This window comes from Heliangelus exortis, chromosome 4 (assembly GCF_036169615.1).
Source record: "Heliangelus exortis chromosome 4, bHelExo1.hap1, whole genome shotgun sequence".
Taxonomy (NCBI): domain Eukaryota; kingdom Metazoa; phylum Chordata; class Aves; order Apodiformes; family Trochilidae; genus Heliangelus; species Heliangelus exortis.
Genome location: NC_092425.1, coordinates 41055284 through 41067383, shown reverse-complemented (window position 1 = coordinate 41067383; position 12100 = coordinate 41055284). Strand labels below are relative to the sequence as shown.

Here is a 12100-nt window from a genome sequence, read left to right as displayed (position 1 = left end):
TGGAAACTGTCTCCTAAGTACCAAGCATTGCTCAGGGGTTCTCCATCAATCTCCATTTAATGACTTTAGTAGGGAAAATTGTATTTATGCCCATTTAACTTTTGGTTTAAACAGGAAAGACAGTGGCAGAGTGAAAAAGAAGCCCAAGGAAGGAAGATGCCTCAGAGCTGGAATTAGTGCTTGGTCTTTGATCCCCCCCACCTTTCCTTTGGACCACTCTTCCTCTTATTATTAATTAATAAGTTTTGGGAAAACTTCCATCTTCTCCTGCTGGCCTTTTCCAGGTTCTTTCTGCTTTTCTTTCCCCTATCAGTTTGCAACTTTGGTTTCCATCTCTCCAGCTAAAATTAAATCCCCCTGAAATCTGTGATGGGATCCTGAAACCTGCCAGATGAGCACCTGCCCCTAGATTGTGCAGAACCTGCTCAGTGAGAATTTCTTCACGTTGTTGTAAACTTATTCCTTGAACTCATTGCCTGACAAATTACAAAAATTTGGTTTAGATTTCATGAGGCTTGGAGCAACCTGGGCTGGTGGGAGGTGTCCCTGCCCATGGTGTGGGGTTGGGACTGGATGAGCTTTAAGGTCCCTTCCAACCCAACCCATTCTGGGATTTCTGTCATCCTGGCTGCATTCTCCCAGTTGTGGAAAAGATGATTAAATCAGGTCCCAAACTCTCCTTATGGGTTTGCTCCACCACACTGCAAAAAAAAAGAAGAGCAAAGCTGCTGGTTCCTATGTGAGGAGCTCTGAGCAAGGTGAGGGGTCAGTTCACCTCAGCCTCTGGCTTTTTCCAAACCTTAAGGTGCCAGAAACTCTGCTGAGGATCCTTCTGCAATGCTCACCCAAAGAGATGGGGTGAAAGATACTGGGGGAAGTTGGTTTCTGTAATTTCAGTTACATGCTGGTGGGTTTGAATTGCTTGCTTTAAACTGCCAGGAGCTGGGAGGCATTGGTTGTGTTCTGTGCCTGGAGAAGTGTTGGGCTACAGGATGATTTTTAATATTAAATATTCTCCTTAATATCTGAGGAGTTAATGGAAATTAAATGCTAGAAATGTAAAGATTTGGAGTGATTACTGTTGAGGTGTTAGAATGAAACAAAACTATCCACAGTTGTTGGGCTGCATGATTATTTTTAATATTAAATATTTTCCTTAGTATCTGAGGAGTTAATAGAAATTAAATGCTAGAAATGTAAAGATTTGGAGTGATTACTGTTGAGGTGTTAGAATGAAACAAAACTATCCACAGTTGTTGGGCTTCATGATTATTTTTAATATTAAATATTCTCCTTAATATCTGAGGAGTTAATAGAAATTAAATGCTAGAAATGTAAAGATTTGGAATGATTATTGTTGAGGTGTTAGAATGAAACAAAACCATTCACTTGTTACTTGAGAGCTGTACAGTTGTTCTCCTATGACTTTTTATCTTAAGTTTTGGCATTGGTTGTGTTCTGTGCCTGGAGTATGCAGGCTAAAAAGAAATGACTATTTTTTTGGGGTTGTGGGTTTTTTTTTTAGATTTAATGCAGCAACAGGCAGTGTGTTGAAGAAACTACCCCTCTGTGAATAACAGAATAATTTCCAGTTGTGATAGCAGCTGTTAGGCTTCTCAGAATTGTTGGGCTACATGATGATTTTTAATATTAAATATTCTTCTTAGTATCTGAGGAGTGTGGATTGAAATGGAAATTAAATGCTAGAAATTTAAAGATTTGGAATGATTACTGTTGAGGTGTTAGAGTGAAACAAAACTATTCACAATTGTTGGGCTTCATGATGATTTTTAATATTAGATATTCTCCTTAGTATCTGAGGAGTTAATGGAAATTAAATGCTAGAAATGTAAAGATTTGGAATGATTACTGTTGAGGTGTTAGAATAAACCAAATCTATTCACTTGTTACTTGAGAGCTGTACAATTGTTCTCCTATGACTTTTTATCTGAAGTTTTGGCATTGGTTGTGTTCTGTGCCTGGAGTATGCAGGCTAAAAAGAAATGACTATTTTTTGGGGGTTGTGGGGTTTTTTTTTAGGTTTAATGCAGCAACAGGCAGTGTGTTGAAGAAACTACCCCTCTGTGAATAACAGAATAATTTCCAGTTGTGATAGCAGCTGTTAGGCTTCTCAGAATTGTTGGGCTACATGATGATTTTTAATATTAAATATTCTTCTTAGTATCTGAGGAGTCTGGATTTAAATAGAAATTAAATGCTAGAAATGTAAAGATTTGGAATAATTACTGTTGAGGTGTTAGAATAAAGCAAAACTATTAACTTGTTACTTGAGAGCTGTACAGTTTTCTCTTATTTTTATGTTAAGTTTTGGCAGTGTCTGTTTGTCTTTAGCTGTCAAAGAATAAAAAATGGAATTTCATGGTGGTGCTGTACAATATGGTTTATTTGTCCAGATATAAACATATTTATCTATAAAGAGGAGTGTTCAGTTATATATGGGAATAGAGAATTTCATTTTTCAGGCAGTCTGATCAGAGGCATTCACGATGCACTCCTTATTATCACAAAATTATGAGTATTAGACACTAGTTTTATATTTTATATTATTATATCTATATTTTTTATTATCATATTTATATTTTATATGTTAGTATCACTATAGCTAATATTTCTGCTGCAATTTGCAGTGTAGATCTAGTCTGGAATTGAGGGGATGCTGTGGTCCAGGCTGATTCTTCCATCTGGTTAGAAGTATTAAGAGAGGACTGGAGAGCAGAGCAAAGATTTTTTTTCAAGTTATCATCCTTAAACAGAAGTAAAACTCCTCAAACCCCAGGGAGGGGATTTGCTACCTTATCCCTGGCTCTGAGTCCTTCCCAGTGGTGCTGAGCAGGGCTGGAGGAAGGTGAGGGGAGTGGGTTTTTTTATCACATCCTAGTTCCTTGTTGCTTTATCCTTTAAATGCCAAGCAGCCAATGAGCTCCAGTGTTCCTGAGCAGGAGGGTGAGTGTGCTGAATAATCCTATTTCCCTGGATATTATGAACAAATAAATAAAGAGTGGAGCTAATTTGCTGATGGCCTAACTAGAGAAATCAGGAGCTAAGCTTTTTATAGCTCTACATAAACTAGAGATGCCTGAAGAGAGAATATCTGGCTCACAAATACTCCCTTTTGGTATAAGCAAATTCAATTGCAGTGAAATATAACCAGAAAGGGTTAGCTAAAGGTTTGGGTGTATTTTTCTGTAGCTGACTGGCTGGATGTGTTTCCTTGTTCCATTTGGAGATGAAGTTCACTGTGTCACAGCTTTCTGACATTGGAAGCAAATTCTGACCAAGTGCTGAGAAAACTTCCAATGCCTGCACATTAAATCAAGTATTTAGTATTTTAAGATAACCTGCTTCTTGTGCCATGTATTTAACTTCTAAGGATTTTTGACATCCCAGTTAAATATCTTAAAAAAAAAAAAAAAAAAAAAAATTGACAGTGCTGTGCCAATTCAAAACTCAGTTCCATTTCATTGCAAGAAATTGTCTTTTACTAAATAAAGCACAGAATGATCTGTGTAGGAAAAGTCTCCTTAGACAAATGATTGAAGTTATTTGTTGGACAAAATATTTAAAGCATTCAGCCACTATTTCTTTCAATTACAATTCAAGCTGAATTGTTCTGTTTCAGACTGAGTAATGAATTTGTGAAATGGAGACCTGAGTACCTGTGATGCTTTGTTTCAGATATTGAGAGTTTAAATTCTGAAGGGCTGTGTGCTGATGTATCCAACCCAGCTAAACAGCAGCTCCTTGTCAGAATGTGTTTGAGGGAAAAACAAAAATGTTCTGCAGGAGCAAAATTGGGAGGGCCACGTGCTCAACAAGTGTCTTCAAATAGGATCACACAGGAGCCCAATCCCTTTCTGTCCCCTAAATCTTCCCTCTCTCATGCTGCAAAGCATCCTGATGGGAATGCAGTGAACATGATCAGTAGGCACACAGGCAAAATTTTGTTTTCATCTTCCTCAGTTCTGTCACCAGACCTTACATTCTCCATCCCATTTCACTCTTGGCCAATTTTGATGCCTTCCTCAGGGTCTTGGCTCTCTCCTGCTTCAGTTCCTGGCTCCTTCCTTTTATCTTTCTTTCCCTTTCCCTTTCTCCAATCCTTCTCCCAGGTTTCTTCCTCTCTCCCTTTCCTATCAGGTTTTTATCCTCCTGGCACAGATCCACTTTTTGGTTGGTGTTTGGCTCCTTTTAACTCTTCTGTTTTCTTGCTGACTCCTGCAGTTCTGTCTTGTCACCTGTCTCATGCCTGCCCTTGTCTTTTCCCTTTCCTCCTGCTTTTTTCCTTTCCTTCCTTACCTGAGACTTTCACCAAAATCTCACTCTTTGCAATGCATCTCAATCCTCTGACTCTCCTCCTTCTTTGTAGAGCAGAAAATAAAGAAATGGCTCTTGACCTGGAGCCATCCTTTCTCCCTTTACCTCCAAGCTCCCTTTACTCTCGTTGTACTCTTCTTTTCCAACCTCTTGAATCCAGTTTTTGTTTCTTGCTGCTCTCCACAAAGCCTCTGATGATTTTCTTTTGAAGAAAGCTCCAAACCAGGACTGCATCCTCATTACTGTTTACTTAAAGGTCTCTGCTGACCTGCATGCAGCTCTTCCATTTTATAGTTTGTAAATTCTTTAGGATAGGGCAGTCTTTTTTTTTCCTTTTTTTTTTTTTTTATTTTTTTTCCCTGTGTTTGTACAGTTTCCAGCTCAATTAGTGGATCAGGCTGTGAACTGCTCTGCAAGTACAAATAACTAATACATTTTTGATCAAAGGTTCCTTTTCTCCCACCCTTCTCCCTGGATATTTGACCAGACCAAGTGATGTAGCTTATCAGGGGCTTTGATAATAAGCAGAATTTTAAAATGGCCCAGCTAGTTCTCCACAAACACCTCACAAATTTGCATTGCACTACAAATTCAGAGCAGAATTTTGCTAATCTTTCTCATGTGAACTGACCTACTTAAGTCAATGGGCTCCTAATACTTGCCACACAGCAAGGATTTGGCTCCTAATCTTGGGGAAATTATTTGCATGCACACAGGGAATTTTGTCTCATTTTTTTTGTTAAACATTTCCTTCTCACTCCCTATCCCTCCTTATGAGATTTTTTTTTTTTTTTCACTTAAAATGGTAAGAACAAGGTAACCATGATCTGACCCAGGTGTGATGCTTAAGGACATTTTCTGTGAACCTCTCTGATACTGATGGTGAGAGGAAAGCATCTCTAGGTGTGAGTTAGGATTTTAAATCTAACTTTTTTTAACCAAAAAAGCCCACTTGGCTCCTAGGAGAAATAAAAACCCTCTTGAATTGCTTAGTTTACACCTAATAAATAAGGGAGGAGGCTCAAAGTGATGGAGCACAGAAACCCCACATCACCAAGATCCCATTTCTTGCAGTTTCAGCAGTGATTGTAGCAATTGGGAGGAAATTACTCAGTGTTTCCTCCACAGAGGAATCCACACTCTCTAAGGCTGTTTTTCCAGCTTGGGTGCCTGACTGGGAACCTTGAGCATCCAACAGGCAAAACAGAGAAAACTTTTCTTGATGCAGGTGCTTTTAGGTTTATAGGGAGCTCAGGTTCCTAAAAGAAGAACTCAAATTATTTTCCTGAGATAAACCAGTTTGACTGCATCCTGCAAGGGCCTTCTTAGACCAAGTGGGTGTAACCTTGGTGTTAAATAGTTGGGTCTAAGCTTCTTGGATTTTTTGCCACTGATTTCAGCAGAATCCTGTGCAGTGTGTGATCCTTACAAAGCCTCTTGGCTTTGGGAGAGCAAATCTAAGATGAGAAAAGTAATGTGGCAGGGAAGGGGAAAATTAACCACTTCCATCACATAGGTTGGGGGAATTTTATACAAACCAAATATCACTATTTGCAAGGTCTCCTTGTTTCAATGAAATTCTAGGTGTACTTTCTGATTCATTATATTTGCATCACTTTTTGAACTGTAGGTAATATTCTCATCAGCTATTCTTGCTTCCAATAAATAGGTAGAAAATTCAGAATAATTGAGTTCACTTGTGTCACCTAAAGCTCCTGGCAGGCTTTGATCCTTGGTTTGGGATACCACCTTCAGCTTTTACTGAACATTTCTAATGTTGTCCTCTACAAAAGCTGCCAATAAATGCAATGTGCTGTGCAGGTAAAAATATTGAATAACTTTTTTCATGTCCTCAGTGTCTCAAAAGTGAAGATTTGATAATATTTATTGGTCAGGTTGAAGATGGTCCTGTTTTATTTTGCTTCATCAAGGAGAAAGGGAAGAAGGTTGTTCTGTTCCTGCTCTTCCTTCTCTCCCAATGTATCCTGAAATGAGATTTTTTTCCCTGGGCAGATTTTTACCTAATTCTCTCCTTTTTCCAGTCACATGCCTGCTTTACAGTACTAGCAAGGCACTTGAGTTTACCTTCAAGAACTGTAAGTCCTACTTCATTAAAAAAAAAAAGCAAAAAGACAACAAAAACCCCAAAACTGTGCAAGGTTCAAGCAGGATTACAGAAAATGCTTTACTAATGCTGAATTGTATTTTTTCTGCTCATCTCCCAGGCCTAAACCCCAGGACCATCCCTGTGTCCTTGAAATTGATTTAAATTGAGTTGTGTGCTCCCTTTTCCTGCTGTGGTGATGGCTTTGGTACCCAACCATTTGGTTTTCTGTTCAGTTTCTTTAGCCTGACACCTTTTTAGAAAACACCTCCTGCAGCAAAGAGTTTGTGGCTTCAGGAACCAGGTATTGAAAGTTTAAGGGAAGTCCTTGTCTCTTCAGTTGAGGGAATTTTGCTGTAGTAAAAGGCATTAAAGACTTGGACTAAGAAACAAGCTTTATTCTCTAATGTGAGGGAGGAACTTTTCTCCTCCTCTGCCTCTTTGGGAGGCTGCAGATCTCAGCACTGCTTTTCCAAGCTGATGGGGATGCTGCAGCAAATGCAAGTCACAGGGCTAAGAAAAACCCCACGACCTGCAATCATTCCCTTTGTCCAGCCTTACCTTCCTGTGCAAGGAAGCCACAGGGACTGCTTTCTGGCCCTCATGTTTTCCCCCACCCTTTGCAATTTGTCTTAACTACGAAAAAACCCCGAACAAACAAAAAAAATCTCCAAAACCCAGAAAAAACCCCATTATTTCCTCGTCCTTTTGCTGAATGCTTGCCTTGCCTCTACTGATCCTTTATTTGGCAATCTCAGTACCATTTTTCCAGGCTGTCACCGAGACACTGTTGCTTTTGCTGCATCCCACCCCATCCACCCCCCAAGCTCTCCATCCCCCCTTGGCATCCCATCCCTCGGGATGCAAACCCACCGAAGAAGTCCTTGGCGCTTTTCCCCTCACCCTCCCCTCTTTAAAAAAATTTTTTTTTGGTTTCCTTTGCCCACCTTCCCAGCAGAAGAGCTGAAAGAATTCCCCTGCAGCCTCATTTTTCACTTCCCTCCATGCAGCTCTGCCGGGGAGGGGCCAGCTCTGATGCAGATGACAGCAGCACCAGCAAGCACAGCCCCGCTCCGGGCTGCTTTTGCTGCAGTCTGCTGATTCCCACTTGACACTGAGATCCCCAGCACCAGAACCAGAACCAGCAGGCACTTAGAGGACCCTCCGCGTGGGCACTTTTTTTTTTTTTTTTAAATTATTATTATCTTTAAGGAATACCTCCAAAACCATTGGGTGATTTAACTGCGGGAGAAGTGCCTCTTCATCCCAGCCTGCTGCATTCAGCAGCGATTCGGAGCTCCCTTCTCCTTTCCTCCCATTCCTTCCGTCGATTTACTTCTTTCTTTCTTCCTTTCCCTCCTGAACCCCCTCCAAAACCTCTGCTGCATCCCTGGCTCTCACCATGCTGGGCTGGGGAGCCCCGGGTGCTCTCCGCCTCTGCTAGGCAGTGGCAGCATGGATGGTGCTCTTGTGACGACCTCTGGTGATGCTCTCGGTCCACTGCGGCTCGGCATGCTGAGTAATCCTGCTGTAAATGGGCGAGGACACGGACACACGAAAAATTAACCACAGCTTTCTGCGAGACCACAACTATGTGACTGAAGGTAACAGAAAACCCCCCTCCTTATTCCCCTTCTTGGGTTACCCTGCCAGGGATGCTCTGTCACCTTGGGAGATGGCAGCTTTTCCTTTTTTTTTTTTTTCCTCTTAAGGCTTTTTTTTTCCTCTTAAGGTTTTTCTTCCTTTCAAGGCTTTTTTTTTTTTTTTTCCTCTTAAGGCTTTTTTTTTTTTTCTCTTAAGGCTTTTTTTTTTTTTTTTTCTTCTTATTTCTTTCTTGAACCCCCTCCCAAGGTTTTCTGTCGCAGCATCTGAAAGCCTTGAGGGGCTGGAGAAGGTTTTGCATTGTGCTGAGTTTGTGCTATGAGGTGTGCAGCACCTGGCATTGGATGCACAGCAGCTGCAATGTGGGAGGTTGGAAGCACTTTGATTACATAAAAAAAAAAAATAAAAATTAAAAAAAGGTGAAAGATTTGAGTGCTCAAGGAAGAGAATCAGTCTGTAAAGTTAACTGTTTGCTGGTGGAAGGAAGGTTCTGCATCTCGTTTGGCTAATTACAGCCTGAGCATCCCAGGCATTGCTGAGCTGATTGTTCCCTGGAGAAGCTTGTACATTTAGAAGGGATATGTGGGCATAATCTTTTGCAGTGCTGCTGCTTTCTTTCCTCTGTGCATGAAAGAAAAGGAAAGAAAAAGGTTCCTTCCTTTGGAATCCTTCAGTGGCTGGTAGCTCGTTACATAAAAAGGAATTTTTCTGCAGGTGACACATTAAATGCTGAGAGAATTTACCTTGGGACCAGTGAAATGGTTGGGTCAGGGACCGACCCACATTGTCCTGCCAAAAAGTTGGTTTCCAAGCAGGCTCTTTTAGGACTGATTGATTGAAAAATGGGGGGTGGGGTGGGGGGGGGGAGGTTTGTAGGTTCTGGAGTTAGGAAATCTATTTGTGTGTGCAGAGTTTTACCAGCACTTTTCCAGCAGCAGAAAGACTGAGTGCAGGATTATATAATATGAATGTATTTAACATCAGGGTCAACTGATCCTACTTGAGACTCTTCTCCAGGTTCTGGCATCGTTTGATCAATGCTTGGTCACTTAATACTCCCATGCTGCAGCCTGAAATGGGATCAGCTGATGCTCTCTTGATTCTTGATGATTTGCATTTTTTTTTTTAGAACCTAGAAAACAGCAGGGAGGATTTTGCCATCCTGGCAGCACAAAGCAGATTGGTTTTTATGTTTTTATTTTAAAAATTGTGTATTGTAACTGTTACCTCTGGCTGGTGGATTTATTTGCTAATCTTGCCTCTAGGACATCCTTTGCATTCCAGTTCATGTTTTGGTACATTTATAAATTTGCTTTGAATCTTGGGTTAATTCCTTTTTTTTGTCTGAGTGATGCTTTATGTTTTGAGATGTGCTGGTCTGTAATAATTGGAAGAAACTTTATCCTAAATGTTTAAATTGATGCCTTGGGTTCTGCAAAATGCACAGTGTGATTACTGCAGTGAACTTGCTACATGTTGAGAGGCAGATGTATATTTAATGGGCATCTGCAGCTATTTTAAAATGTGGACTTTCAAGCCTGTCAGGTTTTTTAATCTGAGGAAAGTAATACCCTGTAGATTTTGCAAATCAGTAGCCTGGTCTCTTGTATCTTGTGGGTATTTTGAAAATTGGATGGGGATTTTTCACGGGTTTGGGGACGCAGCCAACAAAAGTTTTGGATTTTCTCCTGTTTTATCTTCACTTGGTGCTTAAATCAGAAGGACTGAGTGTTCTGCTGTGATTGAAACAGGGAGGGGCTTGTCTGAAATAGGTCAAAATATTCCTTGGGTATCAATGTCAGCCTGTATTCTGTTTTTTCTTTGATAAGAAATCATCATGAAAAAGCTGATTCTGAGGTAGATGAAGTGTGGGAGACCTTCAGTAGCAAAGTGTTTGTTCTTCAGCTCTGACTCTGTAGTGTTTCTTGGGAATACTCACTTGTAATAAAATTCTTCACATCTGTTGTACTGCCACACCTTTTAAAAGAGCATAAAAATCAGGAGGGAATGGGTTTAGCTGTGAAAATTTTCCAGAGACACCTTCTGCTCAAAGAGGGCTATCACACATTTTAATTTCTCAGTGAGACACTTGGTTTAAAATGCAAAATGAACACAGGAGTTGTGCTTTGTTTGGTCTGCTGTGGTTTTCTTTTTTTTTTTTTTTTTTTAATTTTATTTTTTTAAACTTAATTTTGTTCAAAGATTTGGGTCCAGGAAACACCCTTTAACACTTCTTATCTGTAAAGTCCTGAAATCCTTTCACCATCCTTGCATTTGGCCCTATGATGTGTTAGTGCTGCATGGATGGTAATGGCATGGAGACAGAAATGAAGTTGCAGGCTTTGCAACAAAAAAACCCAAGGAAGGTTTTCTTATAGCAGAAAATAATTTCATGGGGGCCAAACCAATTCTGGGGAGGGGGAGTCTTTGGCTTTGGTGATCCAGTGTTTCAAACCAGGAAATCACTTGATGTTTTATGCAATGTATTGGAGAGATTCTTGATTCCTTTTTGTCTGTGAATAACTAAAATGTTCAGTTTTCAGAGCTTTAAAATCTTGGTAAGAGGTTTCCTCTGGTCTATGCAGCTGATTAAATGAGTTGACTGACAAAAAGAGGTATTTCTGACCTTCATATGCACGTTTTTCCTCTCTGTTCCCCAAGGAAAGGTAGCCAGCAGTGATTGAGAAGATGTGAGTTCACAGTAATATTGCTTTAGTTCTCTTCCTCCTTCACTTCTTCAGTGATTTTTTTTAAAAAATGAAAGAATAAAATCAGGTGATGTGTGAATTCAAAGGGATTAAGCAAACCATGAGCCAAGTCTGCTTTGCTCTGCAGTGGACCTGGTGTGTTCCCTGACACAACTGCTCACTCCAGCAAAGCCAAATTTCATCTCCTCTGGTACAGGCCATTTTTTTTTTTCTAAAAGAAAAGGGAGTTACTTTTTAAATCTCAAAAAAAAAATTCCTTGATTTGATGGTTCTTGTTTTCCTGTGGGTATTTTCCTACTGACAGGCATTGCAGCCATGCACATGGCAACAGCAACCACCTGGATTTGTTCCTGCTGATCCATGTGCCTGGAATAAAAGCAAGGGAGTGGAAACAAGCAGGACATAAATAAGTCCTTTAGTTTTCAAAGTGTGGTGGGGTTGGGCAATGGAAAAAGGCAACTTATCCCAGCAGCAACACACAGAAAGTTTTTCAGCCATCAATTTCGTAAATGCTTTGGGAAGGAAACTGCTGCTGTTCCCTTCTCTGTGTGTGGAAAATGGGAAAAAAAAAAGGAAAAAAAACCCTGATAAGACTTGTAAAGAATGAGAGAAGAAAAACCTTGAGGCCTAGAAGATGGGACCTGTGAGGAAAGATTGAATTTTTCTATGTGAAGGAGTAAAACACTGGGATGTTTTGCCTGGGGAGTTGTGTAGCTCCTGTCACTGGAGTTTTGAAAAGCAGGTGACATAAAAAATGACGTGGGGGTAGCTAAACCTCCCTTGGGGTTAGGGTTGCTCTAGATGACCTCTGAGATCTGCTCAGGCTTGGGATTCATTGCCAGACTGTGTTTTATCTCTGCCTTTTGTACCTCCCCTGTGGGAACCAGCTGCCCAGGAGGTGTTGTGTCACTAACATGGAGTTATTTTTATATTAAAAATATAATTCTTCTATTAAAAAGTTGTGGGGGATGAGGGTGCAACTGCACTCTTAATTCAGCTCCTCCACCTTCTGCAGGTTTAATGACTGACAGAGAAATAATGAGCAAAATTCACCATCAACCCAAATTTATCTGGGGAGATGCTTCTCTGCAGCTTGGCAGGCAGGCCTGATGAATCCCTGCCTTTTTAGGGAGTTTCTCTGTTTTGGGAAGAAAAGTTTCTTCTGCTCTGAGTTTCTAGAGAGACAGAAGGGTTCCTCCCTTCTGCTGGGCCAGCAAATCCCAGAGGAGGCCATGAAGTTGCAGAGGTGCAGGGGAGAAGAAGCTGCCCCTCACTATCCTCTCATTTATGTGGCCAAATGGTGCAGATTGGTTCCATATGGCTTAACTTCTATTAAAAAGTTAATCATGTT

At 40.5% G+C, this 12100-nt stretch overlaps 1 protein-coding gene across 5 annotated transcripts in view; it reads left to right on the top strand.

The window, feature by feature from the left end:
- PPP2R2C (protein phosphatase 2 regulatory subunit Bgamma) overlaps positions 1–12100 on the top strand; it is a 167760-nt gene that overhangs the window by 29066 nt on the left and 126594 nt on the right. For 2 of the 5 annotated variants that reach the window (XM_071743999.1, XM_071744004.1), the window contains exon 1: positions 7405–8043. The exons of 2 other annotated variants lie outside the window; for them this stretch is intronic. In XM_071743999.1, the coding sequence (XP_071600100.1) occupies positions 7974–8043 (70 nt within the window). In that variant the 5' untranslated portion in view covers positions 7405–7973. Of the gene's footprint in view, positions 1–7403; positions 8044–12100 lie in introns of those variants that run through there. One more of the 5 variants, XM_071744001.1, reaches the window with a different exon arrangement.